The sequence below is a fragment of the Canis aureus genome, chromosome 13 (genome assembly GCF_053574225.1).
Source record: "Canis aureus isolate CA01 chromosome 13, VMU_Caureus_v.1.0, whole genome shotgun sequence".
In the NCBI taxonomy this organism is placed as follows: Eukaryota; Metazoa; Chordata; class Mammalia; order Carnivora; family Canidae; genus Canis; species Canis aureus.
In genome coordinates this window covers 22,288,643-22,315,660 of record NC_135623.1, presented here as the reverse complement: position 1 = coordinate 22,315,660, position 27,018 = coordinate 22,288,643, and the positions used below count along the sequence as shown (strand labels likewise).

Below are 27,018 nucleotides of genomic sequence, written 5' to 3'. Positions count from 1 at the left end.
ATAAAGACAAGTACGATGTAGACTTACTTGATGGAGGGGCCAGAGTAAAGAGTAAGACTCCCAGATGCAGGGAATCTGGGGCGGGGCGGAGGGGGGGGGGCGGGGGCGGGGTTTAAGTGTCTCATGCAAATGAAAAAAGCAGGTGGAAGGCAGGTCCAGAGAAGGTAAATCCTATTTCAGGTGCACTGGGCTTGAAGAGCCTGCGGGTCATCCTAGCAGAGGATCCTGCATGGTGACAGGCATGGGACAGGACTGGAGGTAGGGATGGGGGTGGGGGGCAGAGAGAGGAGTGGGCGAAGACAAGGTGATAGCTGGCCCCAGGGAGTGGGGTGGAAGGGTTAAGAGCCCGGGTTCTGGCCTTGCCCCGCTTAGGCTGGAGGTCCAGCACCACCGCTTACAGGGTGACCATGAGCAGGTTATGGAGCTTCTTGCCCGTTCCCTCAGTTACGAAGTAGTAAAGTGCTTGGCACAGGGAAGGATTTGATCGATGTTATTCTCTTTCCTTCCTCCTCATCTGTACAGCTTGTACCTACCCATCACGTCTCAGCCTGCGTCTCGTCCTCAGGGAGGCCTTGCTGGCTTCCTCTGAGCGGAGCAAAACTGCATTTCCAGGTCCGCATGAGCACTGTTCACCTCTCTTTGGCATGACTACAGTTGTTTGTATAATTTTATTGTGTGTTTCCTCCTACTTTGTAAGCTCCATTAGGACGTAGATTTGGTTGTATCCTTAGAGTTCGGTGCAGTGCCTAGCACATGGAAGACCCTCAATAAATATTAGAGTGTGGGGCAGTGGGGGTGCAGATCACAGGGAGTTAAGAAGTGCTAAGAGAGGGCCACCAGGGTGGCTCAGTGGTTGAGCGTCTGCATTGGGCTCAGGTTGTGATCCCAGGGTCCTGGATCGAGCCCTGCATGGAGCCTGTTTCTCCCTCTGCCTGTGTCTCTGCCTCTCTCTTGTGTCTCTCATGAATAAATAAAATCTTAAAAAAAAAAAACAAAAAAAAGAACTACTAAGAGAAAGGAGTATGGACAGCAAGCAAGGCTCCTTGGAGCATCTTAGGTGAGATGGGAAGAAGAGGGCCTTTGTCACAAGGTGCCATACAGAAGGGAGAGAGGAGTTGTTGATATTGTTGCAGTGGAGGTGACTCCAAGCATGTAGATACTGATGGATGGAGGCGTGAGGAGGGAAGGGGGGGCGCAGGAGAGAGGACACCCACAGCAGCTTTCCCCGCAGACATAGGCAGGAGTGAGATTCTAAACCCAGGAGAAGGGATCCTGGCTAGAACAGGGAGACGGATGCCTCTTCCACTGAAACTGGAAGAGAAAAAGAGGTGTGTGTGGATCTGGAAGTTGAGGGAACTCCTCCCTAAGGACTTCAGATTTCTGAGCAAAGTGGGAAGCAAGGCCACCTAGTAAGAGAGCTGGGGACAGGAGATGGGGCGGGGGGGAGGGGGCTCCAGATAGTAAAATATTATTGGATTGTCTCTGTGGGAAAAGGGAGACAGAGCTGACCAAGGGCATGTGAAGGGATTGCTTAGGAGTGCCGAGATTGGAAACTGTGAATTTTTATTGGCACATATCTGCGCGGTTTTGTGATTTTCCCCAGCTGCGTTTAGCCGCCTGTGTGTCTGAGACAAAAAGGAGAACAGTTGGATTGTGGAGGCAGAGGATGCAAGAGGGAGTTGAGGTGATGGGCCCTAGGACTCGGGCTACAGTCCACGAGTGAGTGGTGTCTCGGGAGGTGGGAGGAGGAGAGCGGGAGAAGCAAGTGTGATGGGCGTAAGGCCCTAGGAGGGTGGGCGGAGAGGGAGTTGTAGCCACAGAGCAATTGGGGCTGTTGAGCAGGTCCTCCAGGAGGAAGTGAGTACAGGGGAAAGAACGGCCATCGAGGAGGGGAGGTCAGTGGTGGGGCTTGGGTGGACGAGTGGGAGCAGGCCCAGGGATGCGGGGCACAGGGCGGTGCTTGACATCAGAGCCCACAGCGCGGAGAGGCCGAGGGCCGGCCTGGCAGTGAGCACCCACCATCCACTGACCCCACCTCCCAGGGCCTGAGCCACCTGGACTTGGGAGAAGAGACCCCCTGCACCTGGACGACTCCAGGGAGTGGTGTCTCCAGGGGAGGGGCCCATTTCAGGGAAAAGGGATGAGAAAAAGTGAAGGAAGCATCTAGGGATGGAGGAAGGAGAGCTTCTGGCGGGGCACAGAGCCCTGGAGATGTCCAGAGACCCCGGAGCCACCTCCCCTCTCCTCCCCCAGCATCTCTCCTCCGACCTCCGCCCTCCAGCCGGCCTCCCCCAGCTTGCCAGGGCTCCTGCCTCACCTTCCCTTCCCTGGCCCACCTCCGAGTGCCCCATCCCCAGGTGCCCCCACCTGCTCCCCAGCCCCTCCCCCTGCCCTGCCCCACCCCAGCCGGCCTGAGCGAGCAGGAACCCCTGCACCTTCATTTCTCAGGTCACTGCTTGGCTAATGGGCTATTAATTTGCTCAATCGTCCCCTGTGAGGCAAACTCAATTTCTGCCAGCCAGTCGTCCCTCCCTGTCGACAGCGTGATTGATTGGAGGAACAGCTGTCACCGCCCGGGCCGCCCGGCCGCCGGCTCCCTGCCTCCCTTCCTGAGAGTCCCCACCACCCCTCCTCCTCGGGCCGCTGCCCCGCGCCCGCAGAGGCAGCGCACCCCTGCCACCTGCCCGAGGATCTGTCGCCAGCAATGAAAAATGACAGAAATATTTAAGGACAAATAAGGTTTCCCAACGCAATTGAAAATGATTACAGGCAGCTACAGATGGGGCCAATCTGATGCGCAGCAGCAAATCAAATCGAATTTCCTTATCGGCGTATTATTTTAGGCGTTATCTGGCACGTTGATGCAGTTATCAATTCAATTTCAGCCGCCGGTCCGCTGTTTACTGTCTCGCCTTTGCTGGGAAAAGGTAAACACGCTCAGCCCAGCAAATTAATTTCTGGCTGAAGCCAGAGGCTGCAAAGGACTGCTCCGCGGGCCCCACGGCCCCCACCTGCGCCCCGGGCTAGTGGGCCAGGCCGGGGGACCCCGGAGGCGGAGTTGCCCGAAGCCCGCTGCCCGCCCCTCGGCCTGGCCCGGCCCAGCAGGATTCAGGGCTCCTAGGAGACTGGGGTGACCGCTGCGGGCTCCGCGGCTGCTGCCAGGGAGAGGTGAAGGTCTCCCATTAATTCCCAGCTAAAAATGACAAATTCATCTTGGACGACAATTAAATGAAGTCAGTAATTGATGCTAATTGATCTCCAGATGCGAGGGCTCCCCTCAGCCTTAGCAGCACGTGCCTGTCTTGCTCGCTCTCCCCACCCCAGCCTCCTCCTCCTCCTCCTCTTCCCCTCCCTACATCTCTCTGCTCCAGTCTCTCTCTCTCTCTCTCTCTGTCCTTGCCCACCGGCCAGCCTGGGCTCAGGGGTTCCAGGCTCCCGACCCCGCAGGTCTGTGGGGCACAGCTGGCCGGGGCTGGGCTAGCAGGCAGTGCCTGAGGCCGAGGAGCTGGCCTGCTGCCCACCCAGCCTGCAGGCCCCTGTAACCAGTGCCCCAAGTCCCACCCATCAGCCCAGAACGCAGGTAACGTGCCCTCCTCCGCAGTTCAGGATTTATTGCCCACAGCTGCAGAGGTTCCCCACTTCATTTTTATAAGCCCATAGTCAGAGCCAGCGGGGGTAAAGCACACTTGGATTTACTTTACTTTAAACAGTACAGTCCTAGCACTTGGGCTCCATGGCAAGGAAGGCGCTGGGGGAGAGTGAAGTGGGTGGGCAGGCCGGGGAGAGCGTCCAGGTATACTCTGTCTACACTCACAGATGTAGAACCTACACTCTGGCGAGGTTCTCTAGACGTGCTCGTGTGAGCCCCTACCTGTGTGTGCCAGTGCCCTCACGTGAACGTGTGTCCAGACATTTGAGAGGATCTGTGTGCGTGTCCACATGTGGAGATTTTCCTGACTTGGGCCCTTTCCTACCGTCAGTAATGGGGAACCCTGGGAGGCTACATCTGCTGCCACCCACCACTGGCCTGGCCCAGCACAGGGCTCTGTCTGGAAGTTATTAGCTAAGGGAGGAGGGGAGCTGAACTGCAGCTCCAGAGAGGAGAGAGGCTGCAGTTGTGTTTGGGACAGCCAAGGACAGGGCTATGAAATACCTGTGACCCCCGAAGCCCCATCAGTCCCTAAACAGGTTGGCTGGTGCCCTTGGTGGAGCAAAGGCTGATGGTGGCAACAACTGGGGTTCCATGCCCCAGACCCAGTGAGCTCGATCGTGTGTTGGCCTAGAACCCTTGGCTCCAGTTCGAGCCCAAGTCTGAGCCTAAACCTGTCCATGGCTGACCTCCGCCTGGCTGTCCTGCATATGTTGGCCACTGGCCACCCGGGAGACCTGCCCGGCTCAATCCAGGCCCCCTCTACTGCTAGGGTAGGGTGTAAATCGTACCCATAACAGTGGGGGTCAGGGCACCAGCCAGGCTCTTGTTTCCTAAGGACCTAGAGGTGGTTGGAGGCCATGTGGGGTGGGCAGTGCCAATCTGAGCTAATGGTATGCAGGCAGAAATGTGTCACCCTGTGTATTCTATGTATAAATGCCACATGTAAAGAACCTGGTGCTGTGTGAGGGGGTCTGCACCGTCTCATGGGAGGATGGGGAGCAAATGAAGGAACAAGCATAGATAGTAGGATAGATGAGCAGAGCAGATGCTGGGTAAGGGTCAGGGTGGAGGCAGGAAGTCAAGAAAACTGCCACGACGTCTCCCAGCAAATGCCTGCGTCCTTTGGGGAGTTGAGCAAGGTCAGTGGTCATTTATTCAGTCGTTCCCTCGAAGAATATGTATTGATTTCTACTATTACTATTACTCTTCTCTTACTTCGGGCTGTGTCTTCTGCTAGATGCTGAAGCTATAGCAGTAAACAAGTTAATCCTTGCCCTCAAGAAATGTATAGTCTAAAGAGGGTGACCGACACAGAATAGGCAATTGTAACACTGTGTCACTGGAGATGGCACAAGAGGCTGTGGGGACACAGAAAAGGTACCTCGTACAGTCTGTGGGAGTCAGGGAAGGCTCCCTGGAAGAAGGACTTGTGAGTCCTTTAGAGTAAGAGTTAGCAGGCTTGTGCAGATGGCCCCGGCCATATCCTTTTTTGGTTGTGTGGCAAGCCCAAAGCAGAGACGGATGGGCCTATCTGGTCCAAGTGACTCGGGAACTGCTCAAAATGTCACTCTCCCCCGAGCACCAGCCACTGCCCTGGGGGCTGGGCAGGAGGGTACACGGTTGTTTTCAGGGCATCCTTGGGTACTGGCAGATAAATACGGGCCATCACTAGATGCACATCTCTCCTCTGGCTGCCCCACCCCCACCCCCTCGACCAGGGATGCCTATTAATCCTGACAAATGATGACTTACGAACATGTAATGCAAACTGATTCATCATACATTCAAATCCGCCGCCCCGCCCCAGCGGGAGGCCCCAGCCAGACAAGTGTATTACACGGATAATGTATTTGACGTATTAATAAAACCAGCCGCATTGCTCTGGCGCGGGGACTGGGGAATGCCAATATACGATGACAGATCACATATTGATGAAATCCAGATGTTTGGAATCATAGTCTTGGGGCCTTGTTCATATTGACTGAAGGTAAAAAATGCCATCTGTCAGCATGTTAACTCTTCCTGCCCCACACTCACCAGAGGCACCAATCATGGTTTTCTGGAGGGAAGAGAAGGAGAAAGGGGACGAGTGAGAGGGGGCAGGATGAGTAATTAGATGGTCTGGACGGCGATGGACGGACGAAGTGGGGTAGACAGTTGTGGATACAATGGGTGGAGGGGACACCTTCATGCCTTATGTTCTTGACCTCTCAGCAGCACGTGACCCTATCAGTGACACTGCCTACCCCTTGAAACTCAGTCCTTCTTGGCTTTGATGACATTGCACCTGTTTTCATCCTCCTCTTGACTGTTCTTTCTTAGCCTTTGATGACTTGAACTTCCTCTACCTGTTGGAATTATTCAGGGCTCTGTTCCAGCCTCTTCTTACTGTATCCTTGCTCCCTAGGTGATCTTACCTACTCACAACTTCAGTAAATGGTTTGTTCATTCAATAAGTATTTACTGGCTGTTTACCATATGCCAGACATTGTGCCAGGCACAGAGAATGCCTTGGTGAACCTTGGCTCTTACCTACGTGTCAATGTCTCCAGCTCTGGAACTCTGGCTCTGGCTCCCGTAGAGTGCCTAGAAAGCATTTTCACATGGATGTCTTAACAGCTCCTCCAACTAAGCACATCGTCCAAACCTGAACTCATTTTCTTCCTCACCAAGCCTGCAGCTCTTCCTCCTGTTGCTCAAACCAGAAACCCTGGAGTCATCCTTGGCTCCTTTAGTCCTTTATCCCTACATCCAACCCGTCCACCTTCTGTTCACCTCTATCATCATCACCAGCAGCAGCAGCATCTCCCTCCAGCAAGGCACCAGCCCGTCTCGCCTGAGTTAGTGAGAGCACCTTCTAAACGGCCTTCCTGCATTCTCTACTTTGCCCCTCAGACCATTCTCTGCAGTTAGGATGATCTTTTTTATTATTTTATTTTATTTTTTAAGATTTTATTTATTTATTCATGAGGGACACCGAGAGAGGCAGAGACACAGGCTGAGGGAGAAGCAGGCTCCCTGTGGGGAGCCCAATGCGGTACTCCATCCCAGGACCCCAGGATCAAGACCTGAGCCGAAGGCAGATGTTCATCCACTGAGCCACCCAGGTGCCCCTAGAATGATCTTTTTTAAATGCAAGTCTGATATGTCTCTTGCTTCTGCTTAAAACTCTCCTGTAGGTTAAAAAAAAATAATAATAATGATAATTTAAACATGATTAAAAAGTCCTCCAGGATCTGGCCTCTCTCTCTCATTATATCTCAACACTCTGGCCCTCACTCACTCTGCTGCAGTCACCCTGGACATTTTTCAGTTCTTCAGTTGGGCTTTTTCCCCTTCTCTACCTTCAACCATGCTGTGTGTGCCTAGAGCAATCATCACCTGACTGGTTCCCACTCATCCTTCACACCTTTGCTTGAATGTCATTTCCTTCACCTCCCAGGCCAACGGATATACTCCCACAGTTCCACATGCTTTCCTTTTTCTAAAACCTCTCCAGAGATGTTTGTATGATGTCCCTATCTGTAGTTGGTTCCTAAGCTCCTTGAGGACAGAAGAGTGTACCTGTTTTGTTTATTTTTGCGTGGCATCCCTACGATAGCAGACCCATTGTCAATATCCAGTTGACATTGGTTGAATGTCAACTAGGACGCAACTACTGAATTATTGCCTAGGTGAGTGGATAGGTGGGTAAGTAGCTGGGTCTTGCGCAGTGGTTAGGAGCACTAGCTTTGGAGTCAGACAGACCCAAATTTAAATCCTGCTCTGAACCTTCTAACTGTCGCTTCATTGTTCCAAACTCCATTTTCCTCATCAGCGTGATCGCAGGAATAGTATCTGTACCACAGGACTGTTGTAAAGATGAAATGAGATAAAATATACACATTAAGCCTACAGCCTGGCATACAGTAACACCCAATGGTTATTAATACACAGCGGATAAATGGTTAGATGGACGGACAGATGGATATATTGGCATACAAACCAATCAAGAGATATATGGGGATGGATAGAAGAAGGACCTCCATGGAGGCCGGAAGGGCCAGGGCCAGGGTACATACTGAATGATACACAGTCTTACCTACATGTCAATGTCTCGAGCTCTATAATTTGCAGGGAAGGAGGCCAGATCCAGGGCAAGGACAGGCTGGTGTCAGAAGGGGACAGATACAAGCACAAACAACTGTGATGATGATCACAAAAACAGATGATGACTCATCACTTTGTGCAGAGCCCTGGTTTAACTGAATCCTCACAAAAGTCCTGGGAGTTAGATATCATGATACCTGTGTCACACAAAGAATGTGTGACACACACTTAAGCTCAGAAGTGTTAAGTGATTTGTCCAAGGTCTCAGGGCCAGTAAGAGACAACTCTGTTGAATTCTGCTTGAAGGTTCCTCTGTGTCTTGGTCACCAGGAAATGGAAGCCCTTCTATGCAGGGGGGAGTTCAGGGAAGGGAAGGGTGGAGCACACGCGTGTGTACACACAAACACACATACCTTCTCTTAAAGGGGCCAGCTTCCATCGCCATGTGTCATTAGCAGTACCTTCGCCCTCGTGTTAACCTTCCTGCTTCTTTCTTAAATCAGACACCTGGTGGTCAAGCCCTGCCTCTTGTGGTCTGTAGAGAAAAGATCATGAAGATGGGACTTGCTGCTTGAACAGAGAGGCAAGAATGGAACCTGTGGGCAACAGAACTAGGACACAACCAAACAGGCCAAGCCACAGAAGCAATCCCATGACAGGGTGTTGCAGGGTGGGTTGTGGGTTAGTGAGGGCTAGGAAGGGAGGGCTTTCCCTCCGAATGAGCCCCCATCCTCCAGCCTGTGCACGGGCTTCACCGGGGAAGATGGCAGAGGAGGAGCAGCTCCGTGGGCCCTCGAGTGGCCTGCTCCCAGTGGTCAGCACTTCCCAACAGACGGGGGCAGCAGAGGGCTGATGTGGGACGCCAGGTGCCTGAGGCCCAAGGCCTGAGGGCGGGACTGCTGGGAGCCTGGCCCCCGAGACACACACCCCAAAGAAGAGGGCTACTTGGCTTGACCCCTGTGCTCTCCTCAGCATGCCTCTCAGGCCTCGAGGCCTCTCAGCCCCCAGTTGGCCACTTCTTGGCGGAGCCGCACCAGCTGGGTGGGGACCTTGTGAGGTCACACAGCTTGGGGGAGCTTGACCCCATAATCCCCTCCCTTTGAGCTGGTGGCACCCTAGGGAGGGCTAAGGACCGGGTGGGACCCTCTGAACCAGCCCTCTTCCTGCTCAGAGTACCCAGTCCTCCTCCTCGGGGTACCTGGTCCTCTTGCACGCGGTACCCAATGCTCCTCCTCCTCGGGGTAGCTGGTGCTCCTCTTCCTCGGGGTACCCAGTGCTCCTCCTGGGGGTGCCCGGTGCTCCTCCCGGGGTGCCCGGTGCTCCTCCTGGGGCGCCGGGTGCTCCTGCCGGGGCGCCTGGTGCTCCTGCCCGGGTACCTGCGGCGGCGGGCGGGCGGGCGGGCGGGCGGGCGAGAGCGAGCGGGGGCGGCGCGGTAATGAATGTGGACGCGAGGCGGAATGAGCGATCCATCTTTGCGTGGGAGGCGGGGGCTGCGGGCGTCCCCCCCACACACTCACACACTCAATCAGGCGCTGTCAGACCTCGGGCCGCCTGGCATTTTGGTGAAGAATCTCTCAGCTAAAAATTGTTGTCAGTCCCATTTCCTCGTTATCAGTGCGAGGGCCGAGGCAGCGCCCGGGGATTAGCAGGAGCGGCGCGCCCGCACCGCCAGCCGCACCGATAACACTGGGCCTCCCGCCTCACCTCCCCCATTCATCATCTTTAGCACTGACAGCCCGTCCCAGTCCCTGTCCCCGGTCCCTCGTGCTTCTCACGTCCCCCACTAGGCTGCTCGGCCTGCCTCCTGACCTCCCCGTGGAGCCTGGCCTTGAAGAGGGGCCCGATGGAGCCGACGCCCAGTGACCCAGGCCCACCTGTGGCCCAGGGCCTGGCTGCTGGGGTGCCCGGAGGGGGCGGGGGGGGGGGGGAATGAGGGATGTTCCAGAAGGAGATGCGTTCTGACAGTCTGCCTGGGCTGCCTACCTGTGAGGCTGGCGTTGGCGTTGGAGAAGCGCCTCCTACGTGGATGGGCAGCTGAACTAGGGCTTCCCAGAAGCCTCTCCAGCCTGAGGAGGACTCTCAGGTTCTGGGACCCGTGGAAGAGATGGGCCAGGATGCCCACTCCCAGGCCTAAGGAGAGACAGGGGTTGAGGACTTGGTTCCCACCCCCGCAAGACCACAGCCCCCTCCTCTTGGCCATTCCCAGCGGTTTTATGGCCCGTTTTATGGCCACTGTAATGGCCCAGGTCAAAAGCTTCAGGGAGCTGTATTCTGGGAATTATGCAAACGAGGAGCAGGCCCAGGGCCAGAGTATGGATTTTGTCATTAAACCTGGGCAGGCCATGTCGTTAGTGCAGTAAAACCCACGTCATGACCACAGGTCTCAATATAAAATTATAGGAAACACAGCGGGGGAGGGGAAGCAGGGGGCCCATGGCCAAGCTGACACCTGCCACTCTAACCCCTGAGAAAATGGGGGTGGGATGGAGGGCATAGGCTCAGGGTTCCTCTGCTGATCCCTGTCAATGCTATTCCTAAAGCTGGGGCCAGGAAGAGGACCCATTGTCCCGATAGGGAAACTGAGGCCAAGCTCAGAAAAGTGGATCTCTGTGGCACCAAAGCAGATGAACTGAGAACAAGTGTCTGGGAATGCGGATTTGTGGTCCCAGCCTTGAAGGAAAGACCCTGGGCTCTAGGAATCCCTAAGAACCAGAGTTGAGGTCCCAGCCTAAAAGGGCACAAACCCTGATATTTCCACCTCAGCCCCTGTGCCCTGGATCCTCCTCTTTTTCAGGTCTCCTCCCTTACCATTTCCCTCAGTGATGCCCCAAGCCCTGCCTCAATGATCTGTTTCTTTTTTTTTTTTTTTTTTTTTTTAATTTTTATTCATGATAGGCACACAGTGAGAGAGAGAGAGGCAGAGACACAGGCAGAGGGAGAAGCAGGCTCCATGCACCGGGAGCCTGATGTGGGATTCGATCCCGGATCTCCAGGATCGCGCCCTGGGCCAAAGGCAGGCGCCAAACCGCTGCGCCACCCAGGGATCCCTCAATGATCTGTTTCAACAGCCCTGTCAACTCTCCCTTATTCACCCTTCATGCCTTCCATCAGGCCCTGCCTCCTCCCCACCCCACGCCCCACCAACCATCCTCTGGCCTCCACCCTGGAGCCCCCATTCGAACCTCCCTCAGCCCTGGCTACACTGAATGAACCCGTGGACCTTTCTTTGGCTTTCCCATTACTTTGTGACCTCCTTCAGGCCAAGAATGTTTTTAATTCTCTCTGAATTCCAATTTCTCCCAGAATAATACTTGAAGTTAAATAATTGTTTAAAAAATGTTTGCTGAGTGGATAAATAAATGAAGGATTGAGATCATGAGCTGGGTACAGGGGTCACTATCCAATTTGGAGCCTCGGTTTCCCCAACTGTAAAACAAAGGTAGTGGCCTGCAGAATGTCTAGGGTCTCACTCACCTTGGAGAGTCCCTGGCTAAATGAAGTTTGAGGCGGAGCTGAGACTAGAATCTTCATCTCCCATCTTCCAGACCAGGCCACATCTGCTTCTTTTACTCAGAGCTGCCTTCCAGCTGTCCTCTGAGCATCTGAGGTGTAGCCACCAAAGCATATGATCAGTGGGGCCCCTTCCCCTCTCCGAGAGCTGACCACACAGACTCGAGCTACACCTGCCCCACCCTGCACACACCAAGCTTCCACGGTGGGCATCCCAGCTCTGCGAAGATCATCTGGCTTCTAGGACGATCTGCTCTTTGTTCCTACCCCCTCTCCCTTCCTCTTTTCTTCTCCTTCGCTTCATTACTGCACATCTAGTCAACACCGGGTCTGTTTTCAATTGTCTATAAAGTTGGATAAGAAATGGCCCCTGCCTACAAGAAACTCACAACTCATTCGTCTGCTCCTGTTCTCTGCCTGAAACACATCTGAAGTGCAACTTAAATTTCATTTCTTTGGTTAAGACTTCCCTTTTTTCACTCCTCAAAATGTACACCCAGAATAAACTACGCCCTCCTCTGAGTGCTCAGATGACTCATTCTGGGCATCCAGGAGAGCTGTGACCAACGTCAGCCTTGTGTCAAGGGGAAGTGGGTTCTTGTGCTCAGCCTGAACTGGGAGCTCCCTCAGACATGGAGTTGCCAGAGTTAGCAAATAAAAATATAAGACTGGGGATCCCTGGGTGGCTCAGCGGTTTGGCACCTTCCTTTGGCCCAGGCCATGTTCCTGGAGTCCTGGATCGAGTCCTGCGTCGGGCTCCCGGCATGGAGCCTGCTTCTCCCTCTGCCTGTGACTCTGCTTCTCTCTCTCTCTCTCTCTCTCTCTATGTCTATCATGAATAAATAAATAAATAAATAAATAAATAAATAAATCTTTAAAAAATAAATAAATAGATAAATAAAAAAATAAAAATATAAGGCCTCCAGGTCAATTTGACTTTTAGAAAAACAATGATAACTTTTAGCATAAGTACGTACCATGCAATATTTGGGACATACTTATACTTAAGAAGTATTTGTTGTTTACCTGAAATTCAAATGTAACCGAGTATTTTTATTTTTTAAGATTGTATTTATTTATTTGAGAGAAAGAGAGAGAGAGAGAAAGCACAGAGAGAGAGGGAGAAGCAGATTCCCTCCTGAGCAGAGAGCCCAACATAGGGCTCGATTCCAGGACTCTGAGATCATGACCCAAGCCGAAGGCAGATGCTGAACCAACTGAGCCACCCAGATGCCTCATGATATATTTAATCTGAGCATTTTATATTTAATCTGGCAACCCAACTCAACCACCTCCGTCATTACTGGCAGGGCCTTTATCTCTCTGAAAGCTAATTGTGACCCTCCCTGGGCAAAAGTGGGAAGAAGACGCAGGGAGGAAAAGTTTGGCTAAAGCTAAAGAAGTCTTTCTACAGTCAGCGTTTACATGGATAGGCAAGGATGTTTCTGAACGAATAGGCCTCTTCAGCCCCACACCTTAAGCAGAGGGCAGAGGAGCAGTGGGTAGAGAGAGTAACAAAGGAGAGGGTTTAGGGTCCCCCAAGAGGTATGCAACCTTCAGCCTCCTTTCTAGAATAGTATGCTCTGGATACCATCAGCGACAGAGACAGTGACAGTTGGGACAGAGTTTAGGTTCCCAGCTGGCCCCCAAGCTAGCACAATACCCACTTGTATTCCCATACAATTTGAAGGGTATTCTAGAGGGGGAAACCCAAAATCTGTTAGGCTTACAAGAGGCCAATGAGGTTATCCATGTGAGAGGTAGTGAGACCCAAACAGGAAGGGTATAGATTCCAGGAATACTGAGGAAGCAGAACAGACAGGACCTGGTAGTTAAATGAATGTGGGAGGGACAGTAGACAAGGGCAAGGGCCTCAGGGGAGGCATAGTTTCCAGGCTTGGGTGACTGGGTGAGTGCTGGTGTCATTTACTAAGACGGGTGGTGCTACAGGGGGAACAGTTTTGCAAGGGGTGAAGAAACTGAAGAACTTGTTTTTGGCTCATCGAGTTTCAGATTCTTGGGGGACATGTAGGCACTGATGTCCATTAGGTGCTTGGTCCAGGGGCCGAGAGAATCAGGGAGGGATCTGGGGCAGAGACACAGATTCTGGAGTCTACAGGGCACAGATGGGAGTTAGGGCCACAGAAGGAAGATCGTCCTGCATGCAGAATAGGGAAAGAAGAGGCTCAAGCAGAGTCCTGGGAAGGTGAGGAACTGCTGGAGAACACTACCCCCAAAAGTCACATGGGTCCTTTTTGCTCCTTCCCACTCTACTGTGAGGGCCTCAAGGGCAGGAACTAGATCCGATTGTATTCTGTGGTCCCACAGTTCTGCACCGGGGCTGATTCAGAGGAGACCCCAGACAACGTTTGTTGAATGACTGCAGGAATGAATCCCCTTTCTCCCTCTTTTCTTCCTTCTCCATATTTGGAGAATATGAAAGCCAGTGAAGAAAGGAGAGACAGAGGGGGCACTGGATATTCTGGGTGATGGTATGATTAAACCAAGACCTTCACTAACCTGTATGAAATGAAGCGATCCAGGTTGGATTGCACGGAGCATTCACTGTGTCCCGATAGATTTCCCAGAGGAGCAGACAGCTGAGGAGGTGGCATTTGCGGCTCCGAGCCACAAAGTAGAGTGAATGGTCAGGGTCTCCAAGACCCTCGGGCTCAACCCTCCTCTAGGCCAGGAAGCCCTGGGACGCAGCAGGCTTGGATTGCAGGATCGGGACGCTGGGTTTCCATCCACAGACTAGCCCAGCTTATCTGTCTGTCTCTTCTTCTTCCCTCCCCAGGTAAGAAAAAGGCAGCAGCATTGTTTGACAGCCAGGCCCCTATTTGCCCCATCTGCCAGGTCCTGCTAAGGCCCAGTGAGTTGCAGGAGCATATGGAGCAAGAACTGGAACAGCTGGCCCAGCTGCCTGCCAGGTAAGCCACCCGCCGGGGGGAGCCTGCCTGCCAGAGGATTGCGCTCAGGGTTCTAGACACCAGGCCCCAGGAACGGCCGCCTGGCCCACTCCCCAGTCTCTAGGTAGAAGGCAAGGCCCTCCTGTTACTCTCCTCTACTCTCCTTTCAGTCCTCGGATCCTCCAGCTGAATGGCGATGCCTTTTCCCTTCTTGCTGTTTTTTTCTGAGATTGGGAAGAGAGTGGTCCCCTCTTCAGGCCTCAGCCTCAAAAGGGCACAAGATGAGCTGGAAAGGGATGAGCCACTGCCCCACGGGCCTTGCACGGCCGTGCTAAGCCTCAGGGTAGGGTAACAGAAGCAGGGACCGGGCCTGGCAGCCTGACCAGAGAAGTGCGGCCTCGTGCTGCCATCCAGGGGAGTAAGCCCTACCTTCTCTGTGAATCTCAGGGTCTGAAAGGTGACGATCAAGGATGTGCTCAGGCGTGTCCCCTAAGCCCCTGCTCTCCCCTACCTCCTTCCTCCCTGCCTGAAGGACCAGGTGAGGAGGATCTCAGGTGAGAAGGACCAACCTCTCAGAGGGTCTTATAGAGGACCCAGGTTATCAAAGGAACAGAGCAAGGGTGTGACAAATTTCCCCCAAATCTTAGTGATTTAAAGCAGCCATTTCACTGTACTCGTGGAATCTGTGGGTTCAGGAATTCAGACAGGCTTATGTCTGCTCCGGGATCCTGGGGCCCCAGCTAGGAAGACTCAATGGCTGGGAACCAGGATCATCTGGAGCCCTCTTCACTCACTTGTCTGATGACCGATTCTGGCTGTCCGCTGGGATCTCAGCTGTGGCTGTGACCGAAGCACCTACACTTGGTTTCTCCAGGAGGCCTGAGCTCTCTCCTAGCCGGGCAGCCTCCGGGTGGTTGCATGTTCTCTACATGACAGCTTAGGGCACTAAAGCAAACAGTCCAGCCGACCAGATGGATTCTGGATCACCTTTTACAAAAGTCTAGCCTCAAAAGTCACTTAAAGCCACTTCTGCTGTTCTCTATTGGTCGAGGCAGTATCAGTCCAGCCGGACTGAAGGGAAGCAGACACACACTCCACCTCTTGATGGGAGGGTGGCAAGGTCGTATGATAGGAGAACATGTGGGATAGGAGACATGGTTGCAGCCACCTCTGGGACATTTGTCTGCCAGAGGGGGACAGCCTGCACCACGACTCCCAGCTCCACCCCATCCCTTGTTCAATCCAAGTCATCAGACTTGACTGATCTTCCTTCTACCCTCTCACCTAATCCCCCTTGTGGGGTGCAGAGACCCGAAGGTGAACCAGGACTGGTCCCACCCCAGAAGCTCCCTGCATGGGAGTAAGGGGGGTGCAGCCACAGAAACTGTGAGGGGTAGAGGCTGCTCTACGGGAAGAACTATGGGGTGTGGAGAAAGCACCAACCCTAGCACAGAGCAGAGGAGGCCTCCTAGGGGAGGGGCAGCCTGAGCTGAGTTTTAAAGGAAGAAGTATTAGTTATCTATTGCTGTGTTACAAATTACCCTCAAACCTAGTGGCTTGAAACAACAAACATTTATTATCTACAGTGTCTATGGACCATCAATTCAGAAACAGCTTAGTTGGGTAGCTGTGGGTCGTCGTGGCTTCTGGCTCAGTCTCTCGTGAGACTGCAGTTCAGATGTCAGCCAAGGCTGCAGTCCTCTGGTTTGATGCAGGGACTTTGGGAGCCATTCCCAAGAAGGCTCCTCCACACGTGGGTGTCTCCAGAGGACAGCTTGAGTTTCCCGAGGACATGGCTGCTGACTTCCCACAGAGGAAGTGATCCCAGAGAGAGGCCAGGGAGGAAGCCACAACGCCTTACATGATCTAGTCTCAGAAGTCATACACTATTGCTTCCAGTGTATTCTATTCCCTTTATTAGAAGCAAGTCACCAAGTCCAGCCCCGACCCCAGAGAGGAGAACTAAAGTCTATTAACTCTCCTTAACAGGAGGAATATCAAAGAATTTGTGAGAATACTTAAAACTACCACAGCAGACTGTACAAATGATAAAAATAATAATCCGATTTGAACATTTGCTGTATGCCAAGTACTTACCATGCCATTAATCTATGTAACCTTCCCGACAACCGTCTAGGGTAGGTGATAATGATTAACTCCATTTTACAGATGGGGAAAACTGAGGATCAGAGGGGCTAGGTGACTTTTCTAAGGTTGCACAGCTTGTAAAGTGGTAAGGATAAGATTCCAATCCAAGCGCTCTGACTGTAGTGCCATGCTTTTATGCTTTTTAACCAATTCCCAGCATACACACACACAGTCCTGAACCCCCAAACCTACACACCTGGGACTAGCCTAGAACCAGCAGAGCGTGAGAAATGCCCTTCCGCAGCTGTCTGGAGGGTCTCCGAGTAATTTACTTCCCCTGAGTAAGAACAGAGCATAGAGACAGGTACGTGGGGGGACCTGCGGCGCCCTGTAAAAGCCGGGGACCCCTAAGGATCTGGCAAATGGGGGCCCAAGCTCTCTCTTGCGGCCTCGTCAGGGGCGGCCCCACCCCTGCACCGCCCGGGGCATCGCATCTACCCGCAGACGCGCCCCGCACCCACACCCCCAACCCGCCCCCACGTCTTCTCGGGGCACCCCCTCCCCCAGGCCCTCTCCCCACCCCCACGCCCTCCCCCGCCCCTCCCGGCCGCGCCCTGCGTCCCCCACCTCTGTGCCCCTCACGTGCGGGCCCGGCGCTGCACCCCTAACCCCTGGCACGCCCCCCACCCGGTGTCTGACAGCCGGACAGCGGGATCTGCACAGCAAGTGAAATTCCCGTCGGATCGATAAAGCCGAAGCGCTGGCGGCGACGGGTCGATGGTTTTATCTGTCTCGGCCCCGCCGCGCCCGGCGCTGACAGTCCGACCGGCCGGCAAAGGCGTTCAAGGGCAGCCGCGCCCCCGCGCCCGCGCCCCCGCCCCCCTGCACCCCGCCCCGCCCTGCGGCCGCTGCGCCCACCCGGCTGCGGGCGGGACTGGCCGCCGCCGCCCTCGTGATTTATCTGGATTTTTAATTGGAAAAAATTTGCGAATTAATTGATTTCAGGAACTTGCCAATTAACATTGTAATTGGGTGCGTGATAAATTCCCGAGGAGCGTGTCAGCTCCCTCCGGGCGGGACGGCCTGGCCCTGCCGCCCTTGCCCCGCCCCTGCCGGGCCTCGGAGGGGGGAGGCGGGGAGGGGGGCCGCCCCTGGGCTCCCGGGCTCCCGGGCTCCCGGGCTCCTCCGTCCTCCCTCCCAGCCACCGGCTCCCCGAGCTGAACGGGACCTCCAACCGGCCATTTCACAGATGGGGAAACTGAGTCCTGCAGGAGGGCGGAGCTTGCGTGTGCCTGGGCGTCCCCCACCCACCGCACGGAGCCCTCCTCCCGGGCTCTCCAATCTCTCCTTTCCCTCCCGCCTCGTGGCCCTTCTCTTCTCTCCAGCGGCCCCCTTCCTTCTCTTACCCCGCCTTTGCCTCTCTTCCCCCACCCCTGCGGGTTGGGGAGTCTGTGGGTGCTGCTGCAGGGGCCTCTCCACCACCGGGGACGCCTCCCTCCCGCCCTCCCCCGAAGTTCTTCAGAATGGGCCTGGTTGTTATGTGTGCCTCCTGCCTCCCTTAGCACAGAGCAGCAACCTCCCCCCACCCCCCACCCCTCACCCCCTGACCAACACCATCCCCCCACCCAGCAGGCTGTTACTTCAGACACACCTGAGGGCTCACCCAGAGAAGCAGGGACCTCTCGCTCCCAAACGAGAGCTGGCTGGTTTTCACAGACAGGCAAACGTGTACATGACATACAGGCACATGCACACCCCCACATTCCAACACACGTAGATACGCACACACATGCACCCTGAAAGAACCGCTTCCCACCCGTGCTCATTCCCACAGGGAATGGGCGCACAGACACCTACAAGGAGAAGACTCAAAACTCCTGCTGACAAGGCACTTACTTAGACTTTTCAAAGTACTTTTATTTTTTATGCTTTTAAGATTTTATTTATTTATTCATGAGAGAGAGAGAGAGAGGCAGAGTCACAGGCAGAGGGAGAAGCAGGCTCCATGCAGGGAGCCCGATGTGGGACTCAATCACGGGACCCCAGGATCATGACCCTGGCGAAAGGCAGACGCTCAACCGCTGAGCCACCCGGACGTCCCTCAAAGTACTTTTACACTTGGGATTAGAGTCTGTGCCCACGCACGCTCCTTCACCCCAGCCTCCCCTTTCTCCGTCCTGTCCAGGAGCACAAACGGACCCCAGGACTCAGCTAGTTAGAACAAGGAGGGCAAAGTTAGACTAAGGGCAGACTGTAGGGGGCTCCCAGGGCTGGAGGGTTGTCCTGGATGCAGTGGGGGTGTTAGAAGATTGCTGAGCCGCCAAGAAACTTGACCAGATTGCAGACCTGTAGGAGAATCACTCCGGAGGCCAGCGTGGAGCGTGAATCCAGGAGAGAAGCAGGAAGGCAAGTGAGGAGGTTTGGCAGGGCCAAGGGACAGATGACGAACTGACCCACTGACCTGGGACAATGGCGGTGGCAATGGGAATGGGGAAGAGGGAATGATGAGAGACTGGTGGAGGGAGAAGCAGGAGGAGGTAGCTGATTACTCACAAGGTACTCACTAGGAAGCGCTTCCCGACCTGGGTGACCCGAAGGCTGATGGTGGCAGAGAAGCAAGTTTCTGAGGAAACGAGGAGACAATGGACAGGGCTCTGCTAAACCTAAGATGTCTCTGGGATGGCGATGGGGTGGAGACTGGATGTGTGCAAAGGCCTGAGCCCCGGGACCTCTTCTGGAAGGCTTCTGGCCTCTAGGATGGGAAGCCAGCTCTCTGGTCAGTGCTTTCAAAGTGCTGAGAGGAGCCACAGGGAGGCTGGGTGACTCTAGAAAGGCGGGGTATGGAGATGGCAGTGCCCCCACCCCCACTTAAGCCTTATTTAAGGCCGGCCTCGGTGTTTGGTTGGGTAATGAACTAGATAAACAATTCCCCAAATAGATTAAAACGAAGTGTAACTTACAAAGGCGGCTGGTGATGATGGTTTATTCCCGGGCAGCACACCATTTCTTTATTTCCAAGGATAATTCAGTGTAAATCACCTTAATTAAAAGTGTCAGCCCAGCCCATGAATATTGTACTTAGGAACGCGTTTCCTGGGTCCCAGTTATAATTTAAAACCCATGGATCACTAGGCAGCGAGTGACTGAGAAGGGAGGAAATCGTTGGGGGCGGGCTGTGGAAACAGGGAGGGATGGAAAGCAGAGGAGTGGATGGGCTGGGTAGGAGCCATCTGCCTGTAGCTCTGGGGCTCGGACCTCTCCTTCCCGAGGCAGGCTTTTCACCAGCCTCCTGTCCCTGGGGCACCAAGCACACTTGGGGCGATCAGGTTGTTGGAAGAAAGGGGGGGCACTTGCGCACAGAGAGGGAAGGAGCCTGAGGCAGTACCAGTCCAACCTGAGGGAAAGGGAAGAGAATTGGCAAAAGGGAGAGGCTGGATGTTTTCCCCCTAGATGTCCTTATTTCTGCTCACCAGCAGAGGAAACTAAAGCCCAGAGCCAGTGGGATGCTCCCCAAAGTGGAGAGAGGAAAAGAACTCCAAGCTCCGTCCTCCATCCTAAGCTCCTGAGTATCTTTAGAGAAGCAGCGTGAGCAATCGAAAAGCAGGGCTTCGGACTTGGTGCGGCAGGAACTCAAATCCCAAACCCTACGTGGACTGTGTGAACAGAGAGGTGTCATTTACCTGTTAGGCAACTTTGTAAAGTTTTTGGTGAAGATCAAAACCAGAACACATATAAAGTCCCTGGCCCACAGCTGCCAGACCCATCACATGTGGTTGGTGCACGATCATGGTTCACCCTTTCCTTTTCTGTCCCAACCTGATCCTGTTCAGACAAAGCTCAGACCTCAGGCTGGGAGTCCAGTGAGAACATTGTCACAAGGTAGATGCTTCATTTCTGTACCTGTCCAGATACAGGTGTAATGGGATGTCCATCCTTGTGGACTGAAGGGATGCTAAAAGGAATCAAGTCACCAACTAGTTGCTCCTCGAGGGCACCCAGTTTCCTCTCTGTGTCCCCATTGCCTAGATCAGGGCCTGGCAGGGCACAGGAATACAGGGACTGTTCAGGAACCAAATGGAACTGAATAGAAACCTGGTCTGGCTGTCCTCCCCAGTGTATGATGGCCACACTGTGTGATCAGACAGGCAGACAGCTCTGTTTTTACACTCAGACCTTGGCCTCAACCCTGCTGCTCAGCCTGGTGGCCCCTGCACTGTGATGCGTGTGTCTGTGTGGGTGTGTGTCCATATGTGTCTGCATGTGTGGACACCTGAGTATCTGGCTGAGTTTCAGTGCATGTGGGTATCTGTATCTATGCATGCATTTATGTGGATGTTGGGGCCTGAGCAGCTCTTCACCCACGTCTGGGTGACCGTTGTGAACGTGTCTTTATTTACAACATGTTTGAGCCTCTGGCTGTGACCACATGTGTCAGAGTGACTGTTGACAGAATTATGGACGGTGGGTATGTGAGTATTTGCCTTTACACCAGGGTTCCTCAACCTCAGCACCCTTGACATTTGGGGCCAGATAATTATTCGTTGTGAGGGGCTACCCCATACATGGTAGGATGGCCAATATCCCCTACCCACCAGGTGCCAGTAGCAAACTCCCTGCCCCCGGTCATAATGGTCAGAAAGGTCTCCAGTGGCCACAGGTCCCCCGGGCGACAACGACTGCTTTATCTGAATCTGCCTAAAAGCCTTTGCTCACATACTGGGTGTGTCTGTGTCTGCCTCTGTGGGTGCTCCCTGTGCATTTGCCCTGTGACTCTGTGCGTGCTTCGTGCATCCTGCCTTGGGTGTGTCGATGTGTCTTTTGTGCCTTACGGGTCTCTCTGTGGGTATGCCCGGCCTGCAGGGCTCGCCTGTGCAGGGGCCCGTGTGAACGGGCTGTGTCTGCCTCCTGCATGGCTCAGCCAGTGCCTCTGTGTGCACGTATTTGTATGTGTGTGTGAGTGCACGTGCGTGAATGTGTGAGCACAGATGTGGTGAGCACAGTGGGGGCAGCAGGGAGGGAGGGACAGGAACAGGGATATTAATGTTTCTGAAGTGGATCTGATTTGATACGTCTTGTTCCATTGTCAGCATCTGTTTAGCAGGGATTTGTAATACTTTGTGGCTCTGGATCACTCATGCTTAGCGCGGGATGTGGCCTTGCATACCAATTTTGTTATTAAACACAGTCCTCGCCTCCCCCACAGCCCATCCATCACCTCCCGCCCCCGCCCCCGCCTGCTCCAAGCCGCCCACCATATTTCAGGGCCCAGCTCCCGCCCGCCTGCCGCGCCCGATGCCGGAGGGCCTGGGGCTGACAAATTGAATCAGGGGGAGATCATTCCTGGCCTAACGCAGTTTGCAGCGTGTTGGAGGGAGAATTGACAAGAGCCATGTCAGCTCCATCACCCCAATCCCATAGGAGCTAAGAGCAGGCTGGGGACAGGAGGTGGAGGGAAGGGGGCATCCAGGACAAGCAAAATCCTCAGGGCTGATACCAGGAGTCAGGTAAAGCCCCCTACTCAGCGCACGAGGGAGCCCTCCATGCCTAGTGTCTCCGTCCCCCTCCCAGAGGCCAGCTCTGACCACTGGTCCCTGATGGAGGCTGAGCTAGTCAGGGCCAGCGGGGGTTGAATGGCCTTGGTGGAGCTTGGCTGAACGGGGCTGGGCTAAGCTGGCTATGCCTTCTCTTTTTGGGGTCTTCTTGCTATTCTTCTCTTGCATGCCCTGGGCAGCAAGTGGGATGGTCACCCTGTTCTCTTCTTTCTTGGCAGCAAGAATTCCCTTCTGAAGGATGCCATGGCTCCAGGCACCCCCAAGGTAGGTGGACAATTGTGTGTTTTCCTCCTACGCATCCTAACCTAGGCCTCTAGGCCTACCCATAACTGATTCCCCTTGAGGAAAAGGAGCTCTTCCTGGACCCCCCACCCCCCAGCTGTCTCCAGGGTTTGATCATCAGCCTGAGGCTTAGGGCTGCCCTGTGTGCTTGAGAGAGAGTGTGTGTGTGTGTGTGCGCGCGTGTGCGTGTGCATGTGTGTGTGTAGTCTGAGTGTGAGCCAGAGTATGTTCATCTGACTTCTTCCCCTTCCAGTCAGGACAGGGGGCAAAGCTAAGAATGACCTGGGGGCAAGGGGAACTCAGACACCAAGACCCAAAGGAGGAAAGGGAGCTGTAACACGTTAAGAAAAAATATGGAAGTGCAGGTCAAGACAGATAGGGCACAGGCCTTAGAAGCCAGACTGTGGTGTGTGGGTGTGCGTGTGTGTGCACTTTGTCCTGAGGGCAGCAGGGAGCCAGGGAGGATGTTGGGCTTCTCTGGGGGGACAGTCTGCCCCCTCTAAACAGATACTATGGGAGAGAGGTTTGAGAGCATCAGATGGAGAAAGGAAAAATGAAGGGCATGTAGCTGGCTCGAAGGAGGAGCCAGAGAGGTCTTAGCACAATGACACACGATTTGTACCAAGTACTCCCATAGGTGGCCACAGAGGCAGATGGTACTGCTTCCCCGAAGGTGATGATTTTGAGGGAGTGGGGACATGGGGAGGAGAACTAAACCCTACTCACTGAGTGTCCCCTTCCTCACCCTCGGTAAGGCAATATCCTTTCTTAAAAGTTCTCACATGACTTGCAAAGGCAGGAATCTCTGGCCCTTTTTCTAGGGAGTGAGGAGTGAGTGTTAAAGCTTCAGAAATGGATGGAATCAATCAGGAGGAGAGCCCAGAGAAATCAGAGCAAAAGCCAAGAAGAGATTCTGGGGACCCCTGCACTGGGAAGTCAAGATAAGGTGCAGGTACCAGGAAAGGGGCAGAGGAGGAACAGTCACAAGTTAGGAGGGGCACAGGAGAGCATGGTGCCCTAGGGGAGACTCCTAGGGCAGAAAAGTTCTAACACCTATGGGGTGGCCAGCAGTCAGAGAGAGAAAGTCTGGAGAAGGGGGTCACTGTATTGAGAAGCACTGGTGACATCTGAGAGGGCAGCTTGGAGGAAAGGAGCCAGAGGGATAATATTACCTCCAGGGGTTGGCCCAAGTACCCTGGAGGCCTTAGTAAGGGTGAGTGGATTTTGCACCTTCACTCAGGACATCACTCAACACAGAAAGCTGGACAGAGGAGGGGCAGAGACAGATGCAGGCCCTGCCCAAGGAAGCAAAGCCCTCCTGCCCCAAAGAGAAAAGGTGGGGGCTGCCGCACAGCTGTGGACCTTACAGGTGGGGGAGCCACACTCCGAGGTTGGCCCGGCCCCGTAGCATTCGGTGCATGTGGTCAAGCTGCCAGGTCAGCCACCACAGCTGCTGACTCCTGACACCTGAGCACGTCTGTCAGGACTAGGGAGTGGACCCCAGTGAGGCCTGTGCTCGAAAGATAAACACAGATACAACCCACGTCCATACCTAGTCCCGTGCAAACGCAGGTGCACGCACGCTGAGGTCAGAATACTGACACAGGAGGTCTTAAAACATGCGTGGATCTTGCAACTACCGACACAGGCATGTGGATAATCAGACTCCCAGGCAAGGGCCCCCAACCGCTCCTAGATTCATGCTCATGCCCCCAAAGCTGACCATCTCAGGGTCTGTCCCCCTGCCTGTAGCTGAGGCTTTAGGGAAGCAGGTCATGGGTGGAAGAGGCGTGAGGCAGAAGGTTCAAACCAGAGACTGAGAGGACAGGGAGGAGGAGGGAGGGGGGAGGAGGAGAGGGCGAGGGGGCCTTAGACAAGATTGATGGCCTCATTGCCATTAAGAAAAAAATTAGCCGGTGGCGGCTATCATATTAAAGGGTGAAGAAGCCGTGAATTATTTTCTTAAAGATCTTATCGCTTACAATGATAATTTTACCTTCCAAAAGGCCACTTTTAATGAGGCGAAGAGCCAGGCAAAAAGTCATGATTTAATGCCTGGATTTTTTTTTCAAAACACATTTTACTGCTTTTTGGTCCATGTTTAAAAAGCGCCAGTGACCTTTTTTTATTCTGCTTGCCCCAGGTATAATGCTGGGGCCTCCCAGGGCTTCTAACCTAGAGAGAATGAGAGAGAGAGAGAGAAAGCACACAAGAGCGAGCTCTCTCATGGTGGGGGGGCAGGGACCCCACATTGTTTCCCCTCCTCAGCATCCTCCCTGGGACCAGCGGAGAGGGACCTTGCCTGGAAGCCCACCTCACTGTGCCCTGGGCCTGGCGGGGTGAAGAAAGGGCTCCAAGTTGCAGGCCCTTCCCAGCTCTTGCCTCCGCCTGCTCCCTGCTCCGGGGGAGAGGCTGAGTCAGGGAGCCCTGCCAGACCAGCAGCTGCCCCTCCCCTCCCAGGGCCCTTGCCTGAGGATGTGCAAGCTTGGCCACCGCATGCGGGTCACATCCTAAGGCTCGGTCGGAGATGAAGGATAAATGGCTGCTCCATCTTTCCCAAATTGCTTTCTTTGGGCTGTCACTGGCGATTTGGCATGGTTTCTAGGCTGGGGAGGCCTCCTAGGGAATTGTACGCTTCCGGCTCAGGGCTGTGCAGGCTGGAGAGGGTGGGGGAAGGAAGTGGGGATTGCTTTCAGGCCTCCAGGCCCCCCGTTTGCAGCTGAACAGGCCTTGGCAAGAGCCAGCAAGTGCAGGCTGAACGTGCCATGTGGTATTTAGAATTGTGGCGCTCGCACACAATGTAAAGCAGACAGTTTATTAATCTAAACTGCAGGCGCATGTAGGAGAGGCCGCGCAGGATTGACGTGGGGGGGTTAGTTCCGCCGGGGTTCTTGCTGGGGTCACTGCCGCAGCGCGGGGATAAATGGACCCAGCGTACATCCCAAGCTGCATGCGGGAAACTCATACATACTATTTAATTTACTGTCTCCCTAGCAGGGCTGCCGCCAGTCTGTATTAGGAGCAGGCAGGGCAGCGGGTATGTGGCCTTACCCCCAGCCCTTCAGGGGGGTCCTAGAGTCTCTGCTAAGGGAGAACAAAGCCCACTGGGAGGGGGCAGGGAGTCCTGCCTCCCGTGGGGCAGAGGTCACCGGGGGTCTGGGAGGTTTGGACACTCTTGGGAGGTCCCTACCCATTCCTAGAATCAAGCCATCCTCTCCCATGCCCACACCGCCAGGGCCCCAGAGACTGCCTCCCGAGGCGCAAGAGTAGTGGAGGACACGCCCTCTGCCTTCCTCTCTGTCCCTCTCCCCAAAGCTCTGTTGGACTGGAAACTCTAGGGGGCTGAACTGCAGGTCTCATTTGGCCTGAGGCGACATGTCCTCTTTCTTCTTCCAGTCCCTGTTGTTGTCTGCTTCCATCAAGAGAGAAGGAGAGTCTCCAACAGCGTCACCACACTCCTCTGCCACCGACGACCTGCACCACTCAGACAGATACCAGGTGAGGGAGGGGTGGGTGGGCAGCAGAGGGAAGCTCACACGCTGAAAGGTTAGAGGGGCTTACCTGGTGCTAACTCGTCCCTTCCTCATGGCGGGGGTGTGTGTAGAGAAACCTGAGCTGTATTTAGTTCTCTCTGGGTCCCCCAAGTGAACCCAGACACAGGTGTCAGGGAATGGGCCTCAACGGACGGGTTTTAAGGAGTGATGCCAAGGTCACCTGGGTTTGGGCAGCCTCTGAGCACCTCTGAAGCATCTCATTCATCAAGAGAGATCCTATGTGGTTTGGTCTAATGAGGGACCCAGAGACGTAGTCCTAAATCCCCTGAAGACTTCAGACTTCAAGACCAGGATCCTTTGAGCAAATAACTACTCAATCCGGGCAGACCTTGGTATCAGACCCAGAGAGAGAAACAAGCAGACAAGAAGGGAGTAATCACACAATCCTAAAAGATCATAGCAAGAGGGGGCCTACGGGTAACATCCTAGCTCTATATGGATCTCCTCTGTAATAGGAAAGGGAAAGAACTCCCCCAGGAACTTCTGAGGAGAGGTAGAGTCCTGCCCTTGGGAGCCTTGGTCAGATGGAAGAAAACAGAGCCCTGCTCCAAGAAACATTTGTCTAAATGGCAATGGGGCTTCTCAGGGACCCCAGTGTGAAAGGAGAAAACAGCTCTGACTTGGAAACCGTAGTCTGACATGCAAAGACAAGGCAGCAGGGCCCATAATCCTGGATAGGAGGCCTGGGTCACTGCTGGCACACAGGAAGCCTCTGTTAGAATTAGAGGTGTTCTCCTTGGACCACCCCCCCGTCCTCCCAACTGCACATCATTGTGCAGAGTTTAGAGAAGGGAGTGGACAGCAGCCTCCAAGGGTACCTCCTGTGCTGGATGCCTCTCTATAGGGGACTCAAACTCTACATGGGACCCAAAGCCCTAGCCCTGGGGAGGGAGCCCCACCCTCATAGACCTTGGTTCAAGAGAGGCAGCCAAGTCCAGCCCCTGGGGAACACAGCTCTCACCCAGACAACCCTAGTATAAGTGGAGAAATGACCCAACCTAATCTCCCTAATCTGACAGGGAGACAAGGCTCTGTACCAGAGAGTTCCACTCCAAAGGGATGGACAGAGCCCTGCCCTTAGGGGTCATCCTGCCTCCCTGTCTACTTCAGTCATGGCGTTCAGCCTCAGCACCCACCAAACTAGGAAAAGAACTGCCATCAGGCATAGGCATGGCACTAAGGTCTTCTGCGATTTAGGTTCAATCCGTATTTCCAGCTTCTATCCCTAACACTGCCCTCCGTGAGTCCTGTGGGCTATCCTCACAGAATTAATGCTAACCACTCTCTGGCTGTGCCATTCCTTTCTTGCCCGCGCTTTTACACAGGCTCTTTCTTCTAATGGGACTATTTTACCCCATCACATTTCTTTTTTTTTTTTTTTT

General features: G+C 54.2%; 1 protein-coding gene and 1 long non-coding RNA gene across 7 annotated transcripts in view; one reads left to right on the top strand and one right to left on the bottom strand.

Annotated features, from left to right (window-relative positions):
* The window catches only part of RNF220 (ring finger protein 220), a 235,858-nt gene that overhangs the window by 186,193 nt on the left and 22,647 nt on the right, over positions 1-27,018 (top strand). For all 5 annotated transcript variants that reach the window (XM_077845273.1, XM_077845269.1, XM_077845271.1 and 2 more), the window contains exons 3-5: positions 14,049-14,181; positions 22,019-22,064; positions 25,479-25,580. In XM_077845273.1, the coding sequence (XP_077701399.1) occupies positions 14,049-14,181; positions 22,019-22,064; positions 25,479-25,580 (281 nt within the window). The remainder of the gene's footprint in view (positions 1-14,048; positions 14,182-22,018; positions 22,065-25,478; positions 25,581-27,018) is intronic.
* Positions 5,482-11,722, bottom strand: LOC144282086 (uncharacterized). 2 transcript variants are annotated; one of them, XR_013350439.1, is made up of 7 exons: positions 11,445-11,722; positions 11,216-11,343; positions 9,725-9,871; positions 8,940-9,117; positions 8,155-8,276; positions 6,185-6,341; positions 5,482-5,711 (listed from the first exon to the last, which is right to left on the bottom strand). It is a non-coding gene; the product is annotated as an uncharacterized LOC144282086 (long non-coding RNA). The 2 variants fall into 2 exon arrangements; XR_013350438.1 differs by lacking the exons at positions 8,940-9,117; positions 9,725-9,871; positions 11,216-11,343; positions 11,445-11,722 and adding an exon at positions 8,669-8,851.